Source organism: Lentinus tigrinus (genome assembly GCF_003813185.1).
Source record: "Lentinus tigrinus ALCF2SS1-7 unplaced genomic scaffold L226scaffold_4, whole genome shotgun sequence".
Lineage (NCBI taxonomy): Eukaryota > Fungi > Basidiomycota > Agaricomycetes > Polyporales > Polyporaceae > Lentinus > Lentinus tigrinus.
This window is the reverse complement of record NW_027137913.1, coordinates 2,006,935-2,026,177: the sequence shown is the minus strand read 5'-3', so window position 1 is coordinate 2,026,177 and position 19,243 is coordinate 2,006,935. Positions and strand designations below refer to the sequence as shown.

Genomic DNA, 19,243 nt, shown 5'->3' with positions numbered 1-19,243 from the left:
ACAGATGCCATGAAATAGTGTCTCGACACTGGGGGGTTTGTGGTTTATTCGAGTGGCGAGAGGAGATAATCCTACTTCGGCAACGTGCACTACTTATCGGACCGATCGGACCGGCTGCTCTCGCCCTTGGCCTCTACCCCACATCGCAGCGATACCGTGCTGACCAGGGTCCCGGACGACCACGACGACCACGACGACAACCATGGCCGCCGACCCGCTTTCTTCCATCGTCACCGCACTGCAGCGAGAGCAGATCATCCCCGATGTCATCCCGTCCTCGCACACCTTCACGCCCTCTGTGCTCTTCTCGATCGTGTACCCCAACGGCGCGGAGGTGAACCTCGGGAACGAGCTCAGCGTCGAAGACACACAAGACGAGCCCGAGATCAGGCTCGCGCAGCTCAATGGGCCCTGGGACGACGCGGCAGAGACATCGTACACGCTCGCGATGCTCGATCCGGACGCGCCGTATAGGGCGGACGCGCAGTTCCGCTCGTTCAGACACTGGGTGGTGCGTACTCGTTGCATCTCGACCGTGCAAACCGTCGTGAAACAGCGCGCATTGGAAAAAGGTTACTGGCATTAAAGCCCCCGCGGTCACGTCGAACTCCGCCGAGGCTCTGAATGCACTCAAGACGCACTCCGCTACAACCCCCTACCGACCTCCAGGGCCGCGGCCCAACTCTGGGATCCACAGATATAGTGAGTCTCGATGAGCGTCGTAGTGCTGATCATTTTGATCACACCCCTGTATACCATCCTCACAATCACATCGCAGCATTCCTGTTGTTCCAAGAGCCTGCCGGTCCGGAACCCTTCATCATACCCCAAGGTGCGCCAGAGTACGGCGCTGCTCTCGAAGAGCGTCGCAGTTGGAATCCCATCACTTTCGCCGAGACATACGATCTCAAGCTGGTCGGGGCGAACTATTTCCTCGTCCGTTCAGCCGAGGTGGACACGGATGAGTAGATAGCACATGGAACGGTACGCCGACCATGCACGCGCAGTCTTATGTAGGATCATACCAAGTTGGACACATACCCTCTGTACGAGATAGACGGATCACGCAGTTGTATAGCAAAGCACCATTCATTCGTGTAACGAATACAGGACGCAGTGCTACTTATGTGATAGTGATGGGACTGAGCCGAACTGCATACGAGATGGCGAAGTACAGTCAAATATGTACAATCACATCTCGCACGAATGCAGACAACTCCGAGATGGACAAGAGACATCCACCCATGCTCGCCATACGAGTGACTAAGAGGACGAGTACCTCCCTACAGGAACGGGGAAGGAAGGGCGAGCGTAAAGGGGGAAAGGGAAGAGTACAACGTTCTCGAGTTCTGGATTTGCGGTGCAAGAAAGCAACAACAGCAGATGTGAGAGATGATGCAGATGGGAGAGATACGGGGCATAGACAGATATTTGCATAGCATAGAGACAATGAGATAGCGCACACCTTCGGGGGTTGGATCAGAAGCAACCGCGATATGAACCTTCGCGGTCGACTGAAGCGGAGGCGGCGGAAAGTCGGAGTATGGGGTTATTGATACGAGAGGGAGATGGTGAGACTCATGCTGCGGGAACCGCTACACGCGCCGGCGTGGGTCGACCACGAGGGCGCGGGCGATTGATCCTCAGAGTCTCAGAGGGACTACCGGGATGGGAATCAGTCTACTGCAGAGGCAAATAACCAAAGCGCACTCACGTAGGGATGATGACCGAGTTCTCCTTGTAGTCCTGAGTGCTGGACTTGGTGCTGGACTTTCCAGTACTGCGCTTCGACCAACCAAGAGCGGCCCTGCGAGTGCTAGACGTGACACGAGGACGAGCAGGAAGGCCGATCGCGTTCTTGCCCTGTTTGGAGGTCTCGAGCTCGACGTGGAAAGGCGAGAATGGCTTGATCTCGCCTAGCGCCGGTGGCGGAGTAGGCACGTTGACGTTGGCATTCCAAACCTCGCGGAGGACAGACGGCTCGTGGACGGCAGACGCGAAGGGTTTGCTCGGCGCGTCGCTGAAGACTTGCATCGGCGACCCGCGCTGCTTCTCGGGGGATACGGTCGAACGCATTGCCCTGAGAGGGTACGGCGAAGGCCTTGACGACGTGCGCGACCGGACGCGATGAGGACGGAGCTCCGAAGGAAGAGGGCCAAACGTATTCTGTGAGTGCTCGAGCATAGCCTGCATGGCGACAGGTTCCCGTGGAGGTTGGAAGGCTGGCAGACGTCATCAGTTACCATGAAATCAAGACAATAAGGCATTACTCACTCTGCAGCGCAAAGACGGAGAAGGGCGTATCAGCCCAGGCGCGCTTGCTCTCATCCACAGTCACTTGTGCCTCATCCCGAAGTGCGTAATACCTGCGCAACGTGGTGATGCCATGCTCGTCGTCCCACTCGACGCTGCAAACCGAGTCTCTGTCGCTCTCGACAACGAAGATCGACGTGTCGTTCATCATCGAACTCTTCGCGACCGATTGGGGGGTCGGATGGTGCGACGACGGAGAACTCGAGTAGACGGACGCTTCCTCCTCGATAGTCTCGTACACCGAGGATCGGGACATGCGCGCCTCATCAATGCGACGACGATGACCGGTTCCTCGAGCCCTAGCGCGCGAACGAGCTCTGGCGAGACCACTCGTTGGCTGTGTGGCATTCGCGAGCAACGTGCTGAGGCGTCCGAGGTCAATGCTGGATTGCGAGCCGCCGGATACAGAACCATCAGAGGCCGAGAGCGGAGGCGTATCAGTCCCGGAAGAGGCGGACGTGCAAGTACTTGACCGAGAACGTCCTGCTGGGGATGGCCGGGCGAAGATCGAGCGTTCCCGCACTAACACCCCCATAAGCACAGAACAAAGCAAACGACGAGTCGTCACTTACGGGAAGCAAGGAGATCCTCTCCTTGTGCCATCAATGCACTATCCTCCAAGCTCTGACGCTCGAGCAAGCCTTGGCGCGCCTTGATCATACGCTCACCACCAAACTGCACGGAAGACGTCGACGCGATAGAAGGCTGCGCGAGGAGACGAGGCTCCTTGGGCGACTCCTTGAGGGGCGGCTCCGCTTCGAACTGCAGCACACGACCCGGGAGTGCGGCGTGCCTGATCCTCTCCATCCGGACACAGGGCGAGGCCTCGACGAGGGAACTAATCGACCGCCTGCGGACATGACCTCCACCGAGCATCTACAGCACAACAGTGTCAGCGTTGCGCTATCGCGTTGAAAGAAATAACAAACACGCACCGTGATCATGGTGTCGTCCTCCTTGACGGGGCTGTGGACACTCATCTCGCTCATGATAGACAGAGGCCGGAACTGCTGGCTTGGCATGTACCGCCCATACTGCGCGTACGAGGGGTCGCACCCGAAGATAGACTCCGAAGACACAGACGTTCTTTTACCAGTCTTGTCGAAGATCGAGTCGTCTACAACCGAGGTGTACCTGCCAGTGTTGTCCATGATCGAGTCCCACGACGTGCGGTTGACCTCCTCGGGCTCGCTATACGTGCTCTCGGGCGACGCAGAGATCGCGCTGAGCGGTGCGCCATGCGCGTTGTCGAACATCTTGTCACCCAAGCCCGGCCGTGCCATCGGACGCTCGGAGTAGTCCTCGCTCATGATCGAGTCCACAGAGAAGTCGCGGTTGTGTCGCGGCCACGCAGAGCGTCCTCCACCAGCACCATGCATAGCGTAGGACAACGCGACGGAGCTAGCGCTGGTGTTCGAGTCGTTGCGGCGATGAGCGCGGGCGCCGAAGCTGCGGTTGTACAAGCTAATAGGGGGCGCGTTCGACGCGACGGACATGTTCGACGGTCCACGGCGGTGTCCACGGCGATACGGGTGCATTTGGAAGTAGAAGCTCGAAGCGTCGCTATCCACTCGGCTGCGCGGCTTGTTCCGGATGAACGAGAACGTGTCGTCGACCGACATGGACATCGAGATCGACATATCGTCCATCGAGGGCGGGCGGCTTGGGCCATCGTGAGCGTACCCAAACGGATCCTGAGTGCCAGAGTTGACGACGGCTCCGTACGAAGAAACCGATGCGATGCTGAAGAGCGACATGTCTCTGTTGTGAGCCGGGCGGAAGACGGCGTTCGCAGGCGGGTAGAACGCGGGGCGGTTGGGACCGAACTCGAAGCCGCGCCTGACCTCGTCGAACGAGTCGAAGCCTGTGAAGCTGACAACAGACTCGCCGCGGGAGTGGCCTTGAGTACCGGCCGTCTCGTCAGCGAGCATCGACGTAACAACGCCGCCATGCTTCGAGCTCGCACTCGAGTTGACGCGCGAGCGACTCTCCGCGTCTTCGGGCACAATCTCCGTCGCCTTGGCCATAATGGACTTGAGCACTGAACTGTCTTCCTCCACGATGGAGCTGTGGGACTGTGACCTCGAGTGCGTCAAAGGAGGGATGATGTCCGAAAGCGTGAGCGGCTTGCTGTCCGAGTTGGTCGACGACATCATCGAGCCTTGCGGCGAGGGCTTGCCACCAAACTTGAAGTCGCGCCGGAGGTGTCCATCGGAGGGCTTTGACTGCATCGAAGAGGAAGACGCGCGCGACATCGGAGGGTACACGCGGCACTCGTCCTCGAGCTCACGAATCATCAAGCTGATGTCCTGTGACTGAACCTGGGAGTAGCCAGAGTCGCGGTTGCCAGACTCGCCGGTCTCGTCAGATCCGTCGTACATCGACGTCGTCTCCTCCATGTTCGAGAAGCTCTGTGGCACGTCCTCGGCGGGAGCAGGGCGCAGGTTCTTCGGAAGCGCAGGGACAGGTGGAACGGCCAAGTTGTCTGCGACACCGAAATCAAAGTCAAGCTGAACGCGCGCAGGGGTCTTGAACGCCGTCTCGAGCTGCTCAACGAAGCTAGCGCGATCGGAACCGCCAGACTCGTTGAGCTTCCTCAACTCGCCGGTGAAGTCGAACGACCTCTTCGTGTCGTCCTCGGAGAGCGTGTTGGGACCGGTGTGTTCGCCGTCATCCAGCTCCGCCTGGTTGGCCTCGGTGTCAAAGAGCTGCGCGTGGAAAACCGGGACTTCGGCTTCATCCTCAGCGTGCTCCTCCTCTGGCTCTGGAACCGGGAGTGCTGCGTTCGGCGGGGAGCCGGGCGAGGGCGGCGGCCTGAATGAGAGCGTATCGTCGAAGGGCGTGAGTGGACGAGTGAACTCCTCATCGGACTGTCCGGAGAGGATGACCTGGAGCTCATCGGGGATGTCCGAGTCAGGATCCTCAGGGTCGACGTCCGGCTCAGTAGAACCGCCAAGCGTGCCACACAAGCCCAAGCCCTTGCGCGCCTCGGTAGTCATCGGCACACCCATCCTGCGCAAGCTACCCATGCTGCCCTTGCTGTTCATTGGTACGAGCTGCGAGCCCTTGCGAGCATGTCCGCCCACCCTGCTGAACACCGGTGTCGGGGATGGGTGCGACACATCCTCGTCATCGTTCGACAGCTTGAGTCCAACCTTGGAGGGGCGCGAACCGAACGTCCGCGACGAAGGCGCAGACACCTCAGTAGTAACGGGAGGAGTAGCGCTGCGCGAAGCGGGGGACGATGCAAGAAGGGACGCCTTCGACCTCGTGTTGGCAGGTCGAAGAGGCTGGAACACCGGCGGAGGATCCGCTGGGGACGGCGTGAGCGTGCGCTTGTGCTTGAGGTGTGACGCGGGCTTGGGCTTGACCAATGGCTTGCGCGGGGACACTTTCCAGTCAAGTTCGTTCCATGGCGCGATCTGCTGACCAACGAGCTCCGCGGCCTTGGACAGCGTCTGCGAGGTCTTCGCGGTCAACTTAGGATGAACAGCCGACGACTGCGACTTCGCGTAGGGTCGGAGCGACGCAATCGAAGCCGCGCTCTCGCGGAGCTGCCCCTTGAGCGGACTGCTATAGCGCATAGCACGAGCCTTGAGAGGGCTTTCCTCGCCAGGTTGACCTGGGGACAGCCTGAGCGGCGTGTTGTTCGTACTTCCAGGAGTGGCTTCAAGGTCCAAGCGGTTGATGAGTGAGGCCAAGTCGTTCGTTGCAGCGTCAAGAAGAGAGAGCATAGCTGTGAGTCACGTCCTTCTGTTAGTGTATACATGACTGCAATAGTAATGCAAACGTACCATCGCCTTCGCTGTTCTCGCAGATCGCTTGGGGACGCGGACGTCCGAGCATCTGCTCAGACATGGGCCGGGGGCGAGCACGCTTGTTGGGCGTTTCGTCCATGTTCATCTCCTTGGGTGGGCTGCGTTCGCGTTCGTCATCTGTAGGCGCAGAGTGGCCGTCTGCAGTTGCCTCCTCGACCCGAACAAGGGGGTGTTCCACGATCGAGGCAGGGGGTGAGAGCGACGCGGTGGAGTTGCGCTGTTGATCTTGCATCTGAGTCTCTGGGAAGATCTCAGAGATCGGCGTACGACGACGAGAGTCCGAGGATCTGCGACTCTCGCGCTTGGTCTTGCTACCGTCCTTCTCCTGGGTCTCGCGCCGCGATCGGCGCTCCTGGCGTTGCCTCTCCTTAACAGACTTCAGGCCCGCCTCGTCCCAACGAACGGAGACGACGGAGCTCGAAGAGGAACGCGGAGAACGTCCGCCAGAGTAAGTGGATATGCCGGACGCGGTCGATGGCGGACGGAGCGAGGAGCCGCTCGAGAGGATCGAGGACGGGCGGCCCTGCGCGTTCATGATGAGGTGAGCCGAGTCAACAGACAGCCGCTGAGGAGCCTGAGGAATGCCAGTGGAAGAGCCAGCGCTGGAACCAGACACGTCGCGCACGGTGGAAAGTCGCATGCTCGATGGCAGGCCAAGTCCGAGCACACTCTGCTTCTTGCGTGTGAGCGTGCGTGAACCGTCCTCGGTCTTCAGGGGTGCGGGGCTGCCCTGTGTGCTGAGCGCGCCCGCTTCGAAGCTACTACCAGAGTAGCGGATGGTCTTCTCCTTCTCCTTCTCCCTACTCTCCTTCTCCTTACTTTCCTTCTCCTTCGGCTTCTCCTTCTCCTTTTTCTTCTTTTTCTTCATCTCGCCTTTCTCCTTCGTCTTCTTCTCGTCCTTTTCCTTCATCTTCTTCTCCTCTTTCGTCTTCGTCTTCAAGGTCTCCGTGGCTGCGGGACCGGTGTTGCCTTCCTTGTCGTTTGAGAGCTGTGCCCAACTTGCCATCCGCGCGAGCGAACGCATCGAGCGAATCGCGCGAACAGCGATAGATCCTGTCGGCGGCGCATCTGCGCTGAGAAGCCCGGTCGAGATCGGGGCGTTCTCGCCATTGTCGGTGGCAGGAGTGGTGTTGACTACCGGTACCTCCAGCAGCGTCTTGACGGACGACACCGTACCCTGCTTCTGGGGCTGGGCGGCGGGGCTGTTGAGAAGGATCCCGGAGTCTAGCGAGTTGAATCGGGCGCGGCCCTCGAAGGGCTTCGCGGGCTCAGGAGCTGAAAACAGACGATGTTGGCAACAGCAATAGGGTGCAGTGAAAGAGGCACAACGTACTCTTCGAACGGGCAGGGGCCTTCTGTTCCTTGTCCTTGCCCTTCGAATCCTTCCGGCCACGCCCAATGCTCCACCACTTCTGGTTTTCGTCGCCCTTGACCTTGAGCAGATTGTCCGCAGGCGCCGACTTCGGCTGCTCCTGAGACGCAGACGGGATGTTGGTAACTTCCCCAAGCGCGCCCCACTTCATGCCGTCGAGCCCGAGGCGTGACTTCTTCTTCTTCACCACCACAATCTCGCCCATATCCGGGTCCTCTGTCTGGTCGACGTAGATCTCGAACCCGCTGCGGCCGGTAGAGGGGGCGCCTCCGACGCGGCGAACGACGTCGGAGAAGTCCTTGTTGACCTTCTCCTTCGTCTTGCTGGAAGTGAGCAGGCCGAGTTTGGACTTCTTGGGAACAAGGCGCTTTCGAGGCGCCTCGACCTCGGGTTTAGGCGCTAGGGGAGACGATGCGAAGGGAGCAACGGATGCGAAGGAAGAGCTGGCGAACGATGTGCTTGCATCGCCAGCGGAGCCGGCCGCCGACGGAGTTGCGGAGATGAGACGAATGGTTGGGACAGGATGCGAAGGCGTGTCTGAGAATTGAAGAGGAGACGGAGCACGGGAAAAGGACGAGTTGGGAGCGGGGGCGCGAGACAAGAGAGGTAATGTGTTACGCATCTTCTAATGCTCGTATATCTCGTCGTGCTGAATGTTTCGTGAATGGAATGAGAACCGTGCTGAGTCGTACAACAGTCGTGCTTGTCGCGTTAGTCGCGTTAGTCGTTAGAATAATGAGATGAGAGAGACGGAAGATGCGCGGTCGTGATATGTACGTGAGGGGGGATGCCTTGACGTGTCGAACCGGAAGGTCGTAGACTCGTAGGATCGTTACTTGACGTTGTTGCTTGATGCTTGTTGTTCCTTGAGTTGGCTACTTACCACTGCACGGGGCAACGGCGATGAGCACGAGAGAAGGCGGAGAGAGGGCGTACTCACCTTGCTACCTTTGCAAGGTTGCTTTGCCAACTAAACACCTCCACCGCACCCCGAGGCAACGAGAGACCTGAGACCGAAGGAAGAATCCTTGGACTGAGAGGTATGGACGCGTTGACGAGGAGCAAGAGAAGCTGGAGAAGGGAGCCGCGCTGGGTCTCGAAAGCCGAACATGGATCAACACGAGGGTTTGGTTCTGTGGGCGTCCCTGGGAATGCAACCGCGCATCGTCATAACACCACACAACAACGCGTTCGTCACGGGATCGTGTCTCTGGCGGCAATCCGTCAGTTGGCGCCTCCGAACCGCCTGACCCTCATCGACAACTTGGACCTCACCTTTGCTGACTATATGCGCATATATATCCCATGTATGTGCCCTGCGCGGACACAACGGCGACCATGGCTAGATTCGAAGTGCTTCTCTCGACTACAGGCAGTGGTCCCGCGTCGAGCAACGTTCAAGTCGTTGAATAGACTCGGAGACGTACTAATACTGAAAGATATCGGCGTGAATTATGGTATATTGATAGACGGTGAGCACGAAACCGCGCTCACTCGATTGGAACATGGGACGAAGACGGCCGCGTTGGTGGGCGCTGAAGGCAAGGTGCGTTCTATGCAGAGTCGAGGACTTCCCTGCTTTATATACCGGGATGGTGACCAAACTTTATTTTGTGAAGACGGACGTCATCCGGTCGTCCCAAGTCGCAGCGCTGCAACATTCGCCGAGCACCCCGAGAGAGTCTGTCTATGACTTACGTTCACAGGAAACATACCGCATGCAACCATTATCGGACACCCAGAGGCATTACGAACTAGGGTGACGGAAGCTAGTTGAATTTCATCTTAGCCAGTGCTACTATCATCTTCTCTGACTCGGGCAATGATACATATCTACTGCCCAGCGGAGTGACTGCAGGTCGTGTTTCACGGTACGTTCCATCGGCCAGAGTTTGTTCGCAGCCAGCAGGAGTTCTGAAGCTACGAAGATCACGAGTTCCTAGAGGACTGAGACTCAGAGCCGACTTGAGGGACTTGAACGAGTACTATTACTTGCAGCTGGCATTGCCGTCTCTAGACCGCGCGTGCCTGAAGTACTCAAGCAAGCTACGAGAACGACCAAAACCAGGAGAACGGTACCGGTGTCGGGAGCCAACTAGTCACGCTTGGATTCCTCACTCAAGCATTCATATTCAGGGAGGCACACGATTTCACTCAAGTTCAGAACGTCTGCGATTGCCTGACGGTGAACAAGATACCAACCTGCAAACTAGTGCGCCTGGCCGAACGGCGATACAACCTCTGAGTCCTTCTCCGGGACAGGCGGCGCAGGCGTCTTAATCTCCTTCAGGCCCTCCACGACCGTCGCCATCTTCCCCTGCTTCCACTCCCCGCCCCATCCCTGCCTCCTCTCGCGCCTCACCGTGCGCGGGGTAGGCGGTACACGGACACCCGAGCGCCGGCTGTAGCTGTGCGTGCGGCGCACGTAGCCATGGGCGCTCACGCGGTACGAGCCGCGCACCCAGTACGGAACACGGGGCGTGCGAGCCTTGAGCGCGCTGGGCAGCGGGGTCGTCGGATCAGTTTGAGAAAGCTCCGCGTCCAGAGATACGGCAAGAGGCTGCATCGCGCTGAGTATCGCGGCGCGTGCCCGGGCCTCCTTCTGCTGTTGCTGCAGAGGGGCGTCCTCGTCGGCCGGGGTCTCGGGGAGATCCACGGACGGCTTTGGCGGCAAGTTCAACACGAGGGTGTAGGACATGCGAGACAGTCCCGACGCGGCAGAGCGGGACTCCACCATGATACGAGGCGTGCTAGGGGAGGGAACGTCGATCATGAGCGTGTAACGGGCGGGCTTGTCGGCGGTTGTGCACACGGACGCAGAATGGGGGACAATGTAGCTCGTACGTGCGGTCGGCGTTATGGACCCTGCAGTGTAGATGCTCCGGCGCTGGATGTACGACATCGAGGAGCTACGCCGGCGGCTCTTGACACTGCACGCAGTGTATGCGCTCCGAACGTTCGTCACGACGGAGCAGGCCGTGTACACGTCCGAATCGCGGCTCATGCGCTTGGACTTTGTGGCAATCCGGTAGAGGTCGAGGTAGGAGTTGACAGTATCGACCTGACGGGCGGTCTGGGCAAGCGAGGGGAGCTCCTCGACAATGGTGTCACGGAAAGCACGCGACACTCGGGCGAGTCGGCGCAGACCGTGGTATCGCTCTTCACGCATGTCCGAGGTCTCGATCGGAGACAGAGGCGAAAGCGGGGACAGCGGACTCAGGAATCCAGGCCTGTATGGTTATATGCGCGCATACGGTCACTTCTGACATCCTCTGAGCACGAAGTATTCGCAGACGTACCGGTTGTAGTTGAAAGGCGAGAGCGGGCTGGCTTCCGAGCGCCATACTGGCGTAGCGAGGTTCAGCGAGTACGGAACTGCCTTTCGCGGTCGCACGACAGGGACTTGCAGCATACCGCTGGTAACAGGGGTGGAGGGTCGGGCAGTCGCAGCGAGCTTGTAACGCAGGACGGGTGCGGCAGGTGCCTTCTTCGCCTTCGTCTTTCCCCCCTTCCTCCCTCGCTTCTCCTCGCTACTATGGCTCACAGGGATATCGCAGGCATTGGGGGAAGCGGGGACGACGTCGATGATAGGCATTTCGCCCAGAACCTGGCCGACCTTCTTGCTCGATTTCTCGAGCCGCATGCGCTGCTCCGGGCGCAACTTGTTGAGGATGGGGTTGAGACTGCGGGAGCCATGGGCGATGTACTCGGCGGTTCTGTTGAACATCGGGTCTTGTAAGGAATGGATTCGACCAAAGGAATGTAAGAGAAGCAAATCGAGCGCAAGGAAAAGCGGGTCGAGAGAAGAAGAAAAGCGAGGACCAGCCCGAGAAAGAAAACGTACAAGTCGTGAGCGTCGACCAGGACAAACAGGCGTCCGCCAACAACGAGGGACTCTTATACGTCGCCATCGCTGATCCTGGTAGCGTCGGAGAGTCGGGGCGCGTTTCCAACCCGTGCATAGGTTTTGAGCTCGCCATCACCATCAGTGATGCCCGAGCTGTTGAGCGGAAGAATGAAATTGAAGATCGACGTAAACACTGAACGTCAACGGAAGCATGATTGCGAACTTGTTGACAATGAGGGTGCAGATGTAGCGAAGGAAGAGCCAGGGAAGAGCTCATCGTCGTTGGCGACGATGAGGACCCATTCTAAATCACACCATATATTATAAACAACCTTTTCTTCCATCATCCGATATGGTGTAGTGGCTAACATTATCGCCTCTCACGCGATAGCTCGGGGTTCGATTCCCCGTGTCGGAAGTGATCAGAGGCGCACCTACTTTTTGGTTCCAACTTCAGGTGGGAGGACCAGAGAACACTAGCGGAATGGACAGGGGCGTGGTTGATGTAGAGCGAATATCATATCGATCTAGTATTGATGCGCATACATGTATGTCTTAGATGAACAAATGCTACAGAGAAGTCCTATCCCAGTGTGAGTAATACGATACGATCTTGTCGAATACCATATAGTAGCACATAACGATGTCCATCCGCCTTCTGCCGCAGAATTGCATCCCGAATCTGCTGCGCGTACCCAGCGTGCTGCGTCGGGAGACCCGCTGAGATCGTCCGCAACGCCTCGTCGTTGCTGAGCCAGTTCGAGCTCTTCGCCATCTCGTCGAAGACCGGCGTGGAGACTTCGACAGCGATGGTCCGCACCGTAGAGAGAGCACCCTTCAGTGCCGCAGCGCTGTCGTAGGCTGGGGAGGAAACAAGCCAAAGTTAGCTGATGGTGTGTGAGGATACTACGGTTCGCCATACCCTTGTTGCTGTAGAGACCCTTGGTGCCCTTCCTCTGCTTCTTCAAGTCATTCGGAAGGACGACGATCGTCTCCGCCGAAGGTACGACCTCCTTCGGCACCGCCTGGATCTGCGAGCTCTCTATGGAGATTTGTCCGCCAGACAAGTTCGCATCATAGCGTTTCTGCTCCGCAATGTGTTGCTGCAGGTACGACAACAGCTCGGGTAGAGGTACTGTCACATGCTATCAGCACGTGGACGTCGCGCATGTATTGAAGACGCACCTTCGGTTTCTGTGCCACGGAGGACGCTCTTGACCTTGTATACTGGGATTGAGCCAGCACGAGGCTTGGAGTGAACTAAGAACCTGCAGGTATGTCAGTCTCTGCACAGGTACGTGAGAACAGCTTTCTCACAGAATACCCTCTGTCTTGCAAAGGTCGAGATACTCCTCCGTCTCCTCGTCCTCGAACACAGCTTCGTACATCACGTCTGCGCTGATGTTGTGCTTCCACAGCATAGCCGCGATCTCCAGCCTTTCGGCCAAGAACCCTGGCTGATAAGACACAACGTAGACGTCACATCGACGAGGGCACCAGTAGCCGAACGACTTCTGCTCCTTGAGATTCTCCTGCGACTCCAGGTACCTGTTCTGATACGGAGCCAGCGTGGCGGTGATCTTCTCGATGTAGATCTGAAGCGCCATAGCAACCTTCGGAATCGGTTTGGCACTGGGAGTCGTGAACCGTCGGATGACATGGTCGTAGCTAGACGAGGAGTGAGTTTGAGCCCCGGAGAGCACGAGTTGGACGTACCGTCCTCCAACAGCCAGAACGTCAGTACGTTTGGTCTTCCGCGCAGCCATGAAACAGACACCGTTGGCAAGATACGAGCTCCGATTGCCAAGGAGGAGTGGGTCAATTTGAATAGGTCGTGTTACGCCGGACAGCTGGGCGAATTGCAGAGTGCTCTTGATCTCCTTGATGTACGAGTCTAGAAGGGTACGCATGAGAGGTGAACTCTTCTCTAGGCGCTCTACATATTCGTCGACGGTGTCATCTATACAGAGCACGTCAGCTGTAAAGCTTTCACCGGCACGAGGAAGTTTCGTACACGTCTCCGCCAATACCTCCAACTCGTCAATGACTGTGCGCGGGACACCCTTAAGTTTCAAGTTGTTACGCTTCTGAGACTTGCTCGACTTCGTGTTGGTCAACATGTCAATAGTCTCGGCCCGCAACTCAGATGGTACTCGCTCAAGAGCGGTGTCCAGTACTGTTAGATATTGTCAATAATCAGGAGCGAAATGCAATGCTTGAGTACCCACTCTTCGAATGCGAGATCACAATCATGTAATTCTGAGAAAGATCCCCGAAGATATCGAGACAGCTATTAATAATTGCAATGCCCTCAGCTGCACCGGCGGTGGGCCCGTTGACGAGGTCGGGCGTGATGATGTCGAAGACAGCAACCTTGGAGACTCTAGGATGCCCCGGCGCCAAGCTGAGGGCATTACGATCGGCTTTCGGCACGCCAGGAGGAAATGACGAACACCGAACGTACTTGGGACGGTAGATGTCCGAGATGTGGTATCGCTTGATCCGCTTGTACTCTGCGCGAGCGGCTATGCGAGCGAACGGAGGCAGACCATTGTGCGGCAGCGTCACAACCTCTCCATGGCGATCAAGGTATACGGCGCGGTTGCGGTCGTCCTCAACTGGGTTCGTGACTGGCATAAGAAGAGGGGTCTCGGAGTCTATCGCGCCGTGGAGGTGGAAGAGCTGCTGTAGGTGATCTATGACAAGCGGATTCAAAAGTGCGTGTTCTGGAAGCTCCTGTTCCAGGTCATAGAGATAGGTCCGAACCGGTTTCGCAGGCTGGCTGAAAAGAGTCGAGAGGACCGCAGGAAGGTGTGGAGAGTCGGCTTTCGCTGCGACGAGAGTAAGCAAAGAGGTGCAGGCCATATGCGCGAACTTACCAATCAGTCTGAGAGCACCCATGACGTACTCGTCCTCGACACGGTGAGGGAGCAATGCACTCTGGGAGAGCTGCAGCGCGGTAGGTCTCCTGTCGGGATCGTGTTGCAGGAGCCAAGTGATGACTGTCCACATTGTTAATATCGTTGCGGAGAAAGATGAAAGATTCGGAGAGTAACTCACTCTGCCTCTGCCGTGTCCGCTTGGCATCCCAATCAGGCGGGAAATTGATCGTAGGGAGCCGCAATTCCGGTAGGACCCTGAGGCGCTCGGAGTCAGTCTTGAAGTAGTAGTTCATCTCGAAGAACACGATCTGGAGCAAGACAAATGAGCCAAGTGCTTTTGTATCTAGGTGAATTTACTCACTCCGAGACTGTACATGTCAGCCTTTGCGCTGGTGACCTTGTTCTTCTTCGATTCCGACTTATCCCTGCGCTGCATCTCGGGAGCCATATACAATGTTGTGCCAACGTCTGTAGAAGCATAAACTGGATGAATGAATGAAACTTCTTTACGGTACTTTCCAAGTGTGATCTCTTGGTGACCATAGGACTCGCGAACTTTATCTCCTGGATCAATGGCGTCCATACTCTCTGTGGCGAGGCCGAAGTCTCCGACTACCTGAGCGTGAGCACGATCGCCAAAATGAATTAGAATAGCGTTCCAGACCTTTGCAATCGCCCTTCGCATCTGCATGGACGCGTCAATGGCGTTAGATCGTAATAGAGGCCTGACCACGTACCAACGAAAATGTTCGTCAGCTTGATGTCCCGATGCAGCTAATGGCGAATTAGTTAGTAACCCCTCGATACTGATGCTCCTCGATGCTCAAATAGGCGCACTCACGATACCAAGGCTCGACATGTGTATAAGCGCGTCCAGTACTTGGTGGAACAGGCGCCACGCCTCATCCTCCTCGAGGCCTTCAGCAATACGCTGCATGTGACCATGTGAGTAACGATACCGGACAGAACACATTGCTGCTTCCGAACCTCGCGTAGCGTCTGCCTCTCGACAAACTCCTAAAGAGAAATCAATCATCGACTCACTTGGGTTCGGAACATGACGCACCATTTGGATGTATAACGTACGCTTGAGCGCCGGAGAGGACGACCTGTGGAACATACCACTGCCGTTGATGGGAATCGGGCGACCTTGGGGGCGATCTTGGGGACGACCCTGCCCCTGGGGGTTGACAGAAAGCGCAAACGGATTCTCGTCGTCCTCATCGACATCGAAGAGATCATCGCTGCTCTCGCTTCCATCCTGGTCATCGTTCTGCTGCGAACTCGTGCGCGAGAAATGGATGCTGGGAAACGTGGAGTGCCGGCTGGTGCCGCCCATAGATCGATCGAGGTCCTTGAGGTCGAACGTGGTGAAGTGCCCGTCGTCGTCGCTCGACCGCTTCGGCTTCGACGTCAAGCCGTTCGTCTCGTCCGTCTCGTCCGTCTCGTCCGTCTTCTCTGACCCTTCAGACTCGGAACCAAGATTGATCGTCGGCAGACCGTCGGAGGTCTCGACCCAGGTCGTGTAGTACCGCACAATGAAGCGGTGGTTGAGGCGACTTAAGGCGCTGACCTCGCGGAAGATCTTGTCATTCCCGACGTCGCGGAGCTTGATCTTCTTGACTGTAGTCCCACCGTCAGCGATACCGAGATCAATTCTCTCTTTAAACTCAGTACCCACCGGCGTAGATCCGATTGTCAATCTTGTTCCTTGCTTTGACAACCTGCCCGAACCCACCGCGTCCCTGCAGCGCGTCAATGAGGTCATGCGCTTCTCCCGCAATCGGAACACATACCAGGATCTCTAGCTCTTCCCAGTCTTCTTTCCACCTACTCGCATGTCTCGCCGTCGGAGGCGGCATCCTGAAGTAGTCCGTCTCGGGCGAGCCAACAGCGAAACCATTGACCATGGGGGTCCTCGGTCCAGTGAACGGTATCGTCGGGGTGCGGTTCTGCACTGGCACAAGCCGCGGCGACGCAATATCGCCCAGCAGACTCTGGCATGTCACATTGCTCTTCTTCGTCGGCGAAACCATCAACGCAGCCTTCCCAGACAGAGAGACAGGGAGGCTCGCTACGAGATGATGAGGCGTCTGAAACCAAGAAGAGACCGACGACTTACCCAAGTGAAGTGCCGTTTGCGGGTCGGGATACCTCTCCATGACGTCACGTCCGAGCAACATCTGCAGCAGCACGATGCCGACGGAATGGATGTCGCGGCCCTTCGTGTAAGTGAGCTTCGACTCGACGGGAGGCATCCTGAGGGGATCAGTAGGTAGGCCAGGTACCGTAGACGCGCGCCACACTCACCATCCTTCGGGCACGTTGTCTTCGTCCGTCTTAGGATCGGCGTTGAAGCCGAATGGATCCGAGCGGTGCAGATCCAGCAGCCGCGTCTGGTAGCTCACCTTGAAGATCTTGACTATCTTCGTCGAGCTTGACTCCTCCTTGGGTGCTAAGCCAATACACCGCAGATTGAGACCTAAAGGCACAGGAATGAGTACTATGATCGACAGTGCAACGGTGTCGCAATACCTCGATGCACGATATCCGCGTGGTGCAAAGCTTGCAGAGCAGAAAGAATCTGAGTGAGGTACTCCTGCAAGCCAGCCATCAACGTCTCGAATCTCGACCAATACGCGCACGGAGGATACTGACCTGAGCACGATCCTCGCGAATGTGGTCCGTGTCCTCGAGCACGTCGTGCAGGGTGACCGAAGGCCGCTGCTCCGTAAGAATCAACAGACGGGGTGAGGTGTTCGCGCTGGGGGTCGTGAGCTTCGCTGCCAGGACGGAGAGAAGGTTCGGATGACGGATCGATGCGAGACGCTGAAGCTCGCTCTCCACCTGCTTGAGCTTCTTCAGGCCCTGGTTCATCGAGTAGTAATGCGAGACGAAGGTGATGCACAGCAGCTCCATGGGCAAGCTCGTCAGGGGCTCATCGCACACCGGGTCAGCTTGGTAGACCGTCCCAAGGCACTCCTGTCTCGGGTGGAAGAGGCGCACTTTGTGGAACGAGTGGCCACGCCACTTGATCTCGCGTTCGAACGATTCGATGGGAGTGGGATCCTCCGTCATGGGCACCTCGGTCGCGTCTGACATCGCTCGTCTTCGGGCCTGCTGCAGACGCTCTCGTTCGACTTGCTGCCTCAGCGCATCCTCGCGGATCTGTTCGTTGAGCTTCTCAGCGTACTCGGCGTCACGGCGCTCCTTCTCTTTCGCCTCTTCCTCCTCACGCTTCTTCTTCGCCTATGAGGGATCGTTTAGTACTCCGCAAGAGATTGGTTAAGAGTAGACTTACGCGTTCTTCCTCGACAGCACGGCGGTTCATTTCTGTAGCTAGAGAGCCAACCACTTCGGCGGGTGGTTTGACGTTGGCATCCAACCAGTCCTTGGCAAAGCAGACGATCTACATATATAGTACTAGGCGTCAGGCCAAAAGAGGCAAACAAAAGAACAAAGGGCGGACGAACTTGGAAGACCATCTCCATGCCCTTCAACTGCTGCGCTTCATTGTGTATCGCATGACTCAACTTCGTGATCTCATCAGGTCGTAGGCCGACAATAGGCTGTTGTATCGTGAAGATGGGTGGGGCTCCGGTGGGATATGTTCGTGGGAATCTATCATATATAGGGAATTGCTCAGTTCCATACGATTACGGTAATGATAATGAGATTATTGGGTTATGCGGATCTGACCAGTGAGCGCAGCTCTCATCATCGAGGACACCGGCTTCATTTTCATTCGTCTTCGAATGCCAGTGCGCTCTCCGTATGTGCGACAGAGGACATACTCAGCCCATTTGGGCACCCTCATATGAGGATGCGTCACTCACGGGAATGTTCGCAGTAAGCCCCTAACCACTACGCAGGACAATGCAATTCCCGCCACCTGGGCGTGGAACAAATCCCCGGACAGCGAATATTCTCGAACAAGCGAGCTGCCACTTGGTCAGAAGTCCACCTCCTCTCTACGACGATTGATCTCCAACGGGAAATGTTCGTCAGGTAGGCCGACTGACGGCAAGGGGACATTTATCCGGGGATAGATCAATGTATGCTCATGAACTGCGTGTCACCCGGTATACACCTGTGTGCAGTTCCCCATCGACTGCCTTTGGTGCGCTGCTGAAGGCACCTTTGTGTATAGTGTCATAGTGTCATGGTACAGCGACGTCCTGAGGCCGCTCCGCTGTGGCGTCCCCAAAAACGTTACGCAACCGCTGCGGAGAAGCGTGATCCAATCAAACAAGAGTCAAGCGTAGACGCATGTCATACCCACGCCCAGGCGCCGTAGGATAGTGACCAAGAATGACTCGGACCTCTCTGAACAGAGTCAACACGATTTATGGGCGCTTGTTGCACGATGTCATAGCGCGGGTATGGGTGGACATGGCAGAGCAAACAAGGTCTTGCAAGTTCGCGTGAGATTCAGAAGACTCACTTGGTATTGAGATGGCAATAGATCTTCCTTGCATGACTTGGGTTAGGATGTGTGACTCTGATAGTGAACTCCGGTAGTCTGGCGGCGCCCTGGACGGATGATCTGCATGAGCGCTTGGTGCAGCCACAATCCTCCCTGAACTGACCTTCCACGCTTTCGGGGGAGGGCTCTCGATGAAGTCTTCGTCAAAGATGCTCTGAACGGACGTTAATAACGCCCTCGGGGTAAGTGTGATGCGAAAACCTACCTTGATGGCGGTGATTTCTTGCTGCTGTAGATCTTCGACGTTGGGGTCCATGTCGAGATCGCCAAGCAAGTGATGGGTAGATGCTTGAGGAGGGGAGGGCCCAGGGGACCTCAGCAGCTCAAGCGTGCATCGCGCCGTGGGATTTGGAAGAGTACAATGTCGTCGTGGTTGTGGTCGAGTAACAAGGAGTCATTGACCTAGCTTCCTTCATGCATGCCGTATTCGTGAGTCACGTGGCTCGGTCCACCCGCCGGAAAGTTCACGCCAAGTTCGCGTAGCAAAACTCAGAACTGTTTGTTGCTATGTTGCATGCGACCGAA

General features: G+C 57.1%; 5 protein-coding genes and 1 non-coding gene across 6 annotated transcripts; 3 read left to right on the top strand and 3 right to left on the bottom strand.

Annotated features, from left to right (window-relative positions):
* Nucleotides 1-136: 136 nt before the first annotated feature.
* Nucleotides 137-1,200, top strand: L226DRAFT_480544 (PEBP-like protein). Its single transcript, XM_067676888.1, has 3 exons — nt 137-511; nt 573-702; nt 779-1,200. Exons 1-3 carry the CDS (start codon nt 203-205, stop codon nt 967-969), a joined length of 630 nt encoding a protein of 209 aa, XP_067540179.1. The 5' UTR covers nt 137-202; the 3' UTR covers nt 970-1,200.
* On the top strand, nt 816-1,508 carry L226DRAFT_254601 (uncharacterized protein). Its single transcript, XM_067673297.1, has one exon. It carries the CDS (start codon nt 996-998, stop codon nt 1,437-1,439), a length of 444 nt encoding a protein of 147 aa, XP_067540178.1. The 5' UTR covers nt 816-995; the 3' UTR covers nt 1,440-1,508.
* L226DRAFT_550932 (uncharacterized protein) lies at nt 1,091-8,616 on the bottom strand. Its single transcript, XM_067682788.1, has 8 exons — nt 8,444-8,616; nt 7,465-8,388; nt 6,108-7,406; nt 3,249-6,049; nt 2,886-3,189; nt 2,275-2,835; nt 1,715-2,222; nt 1,091-1,660 (listed from the first exon to the last, which is right to left on the bottom strand). The coding sequence occupies exons 2-8, from the start codon at nt 8,123-8,125 to the stop codon at nt 1,579-1,581; spliced, it is 6,216 nt and encodes a 2,071-aa protein (XP_067540177.1). The 5' UTR covers nt 8,126-8,388; nt 8,444-8,616; the 3' UTR covers nt 1,091-1,578.
* Nucleotides 8,617-9,699: 1,083 nt separating this feature from the next.
* On the bottom strand, nt 9,700-11,473 carry L226DRAFT_531368 (uncharacterized protein). The gene is made up of 2 exons (XM_067680066.1): nt 10,803-11,473; nt 9,700-10,733 (listed from the first exon to the last, which is right to left on the bottom strand). Exons 1-2 carry the CDS (start codon nt 11,228-11,230, stop codon nt 9,713-9,715), a joined length of 1,449 nt encoding a protein of 482 aa, XP_067540176.1. The 5' UTR covers nt 11,231-11,473; the 3' UTR covers nt 9,700-9,712.
* A 223-nt stretch (nt 11,474-11,696) lies between these two features.
* Nucleotides 11,697-11,768, top strand: L226DRAFT_t39. The gene has a single exon. It is a non-coding gene; the product is annotated as a tRNA-Glu (tRNA).
* A 165-nt stretch (nt 11,769-11,933) lies between these two features.
* Nucleotides 11,934-18,974, bottom strand: L226DRAFT_543534 (Serine/threonine-protein kinase; the record flags this gene model as incomplete). Its single annotated transcript, XM_067682207.1, has 25 exons — nt 11,934-12,211; nt 12,273-12,485; nt 12,536-12,618; nt 12,668-13,018; nt 13,067-13,310; nt 13,365-13,526; nt 13,579-13,754; nt 13,815-14,181; nt 14,230-14,352; nt 14,411-14,540; nt 14,594-14,700; nt 14,743-14,844; nt 14,970-15,006; nt 15,074-15,163; nt 15,299-15,855; nt 15,914-15,977; nt 16,029-16,306; nt 16,355-16,491; nt 16,543-16,714; nt 16,768-16,831; nt 16,891-17,481; nt 17,534-17,641; nt 17,706-17,853; nt 18,677-18,765; nt 18,822-18,974. The coding sequence occupies 25 exons, from the start codon at nt 18,972-18,974 to the stop codon at nt 11,934-11,936; spliced, it is 4,824 nt and encodes a 1,607-aa protein (XP_067540175.1).
* Nucleotides 18,975-19,243: the final 269 nt, after the last annotated feature.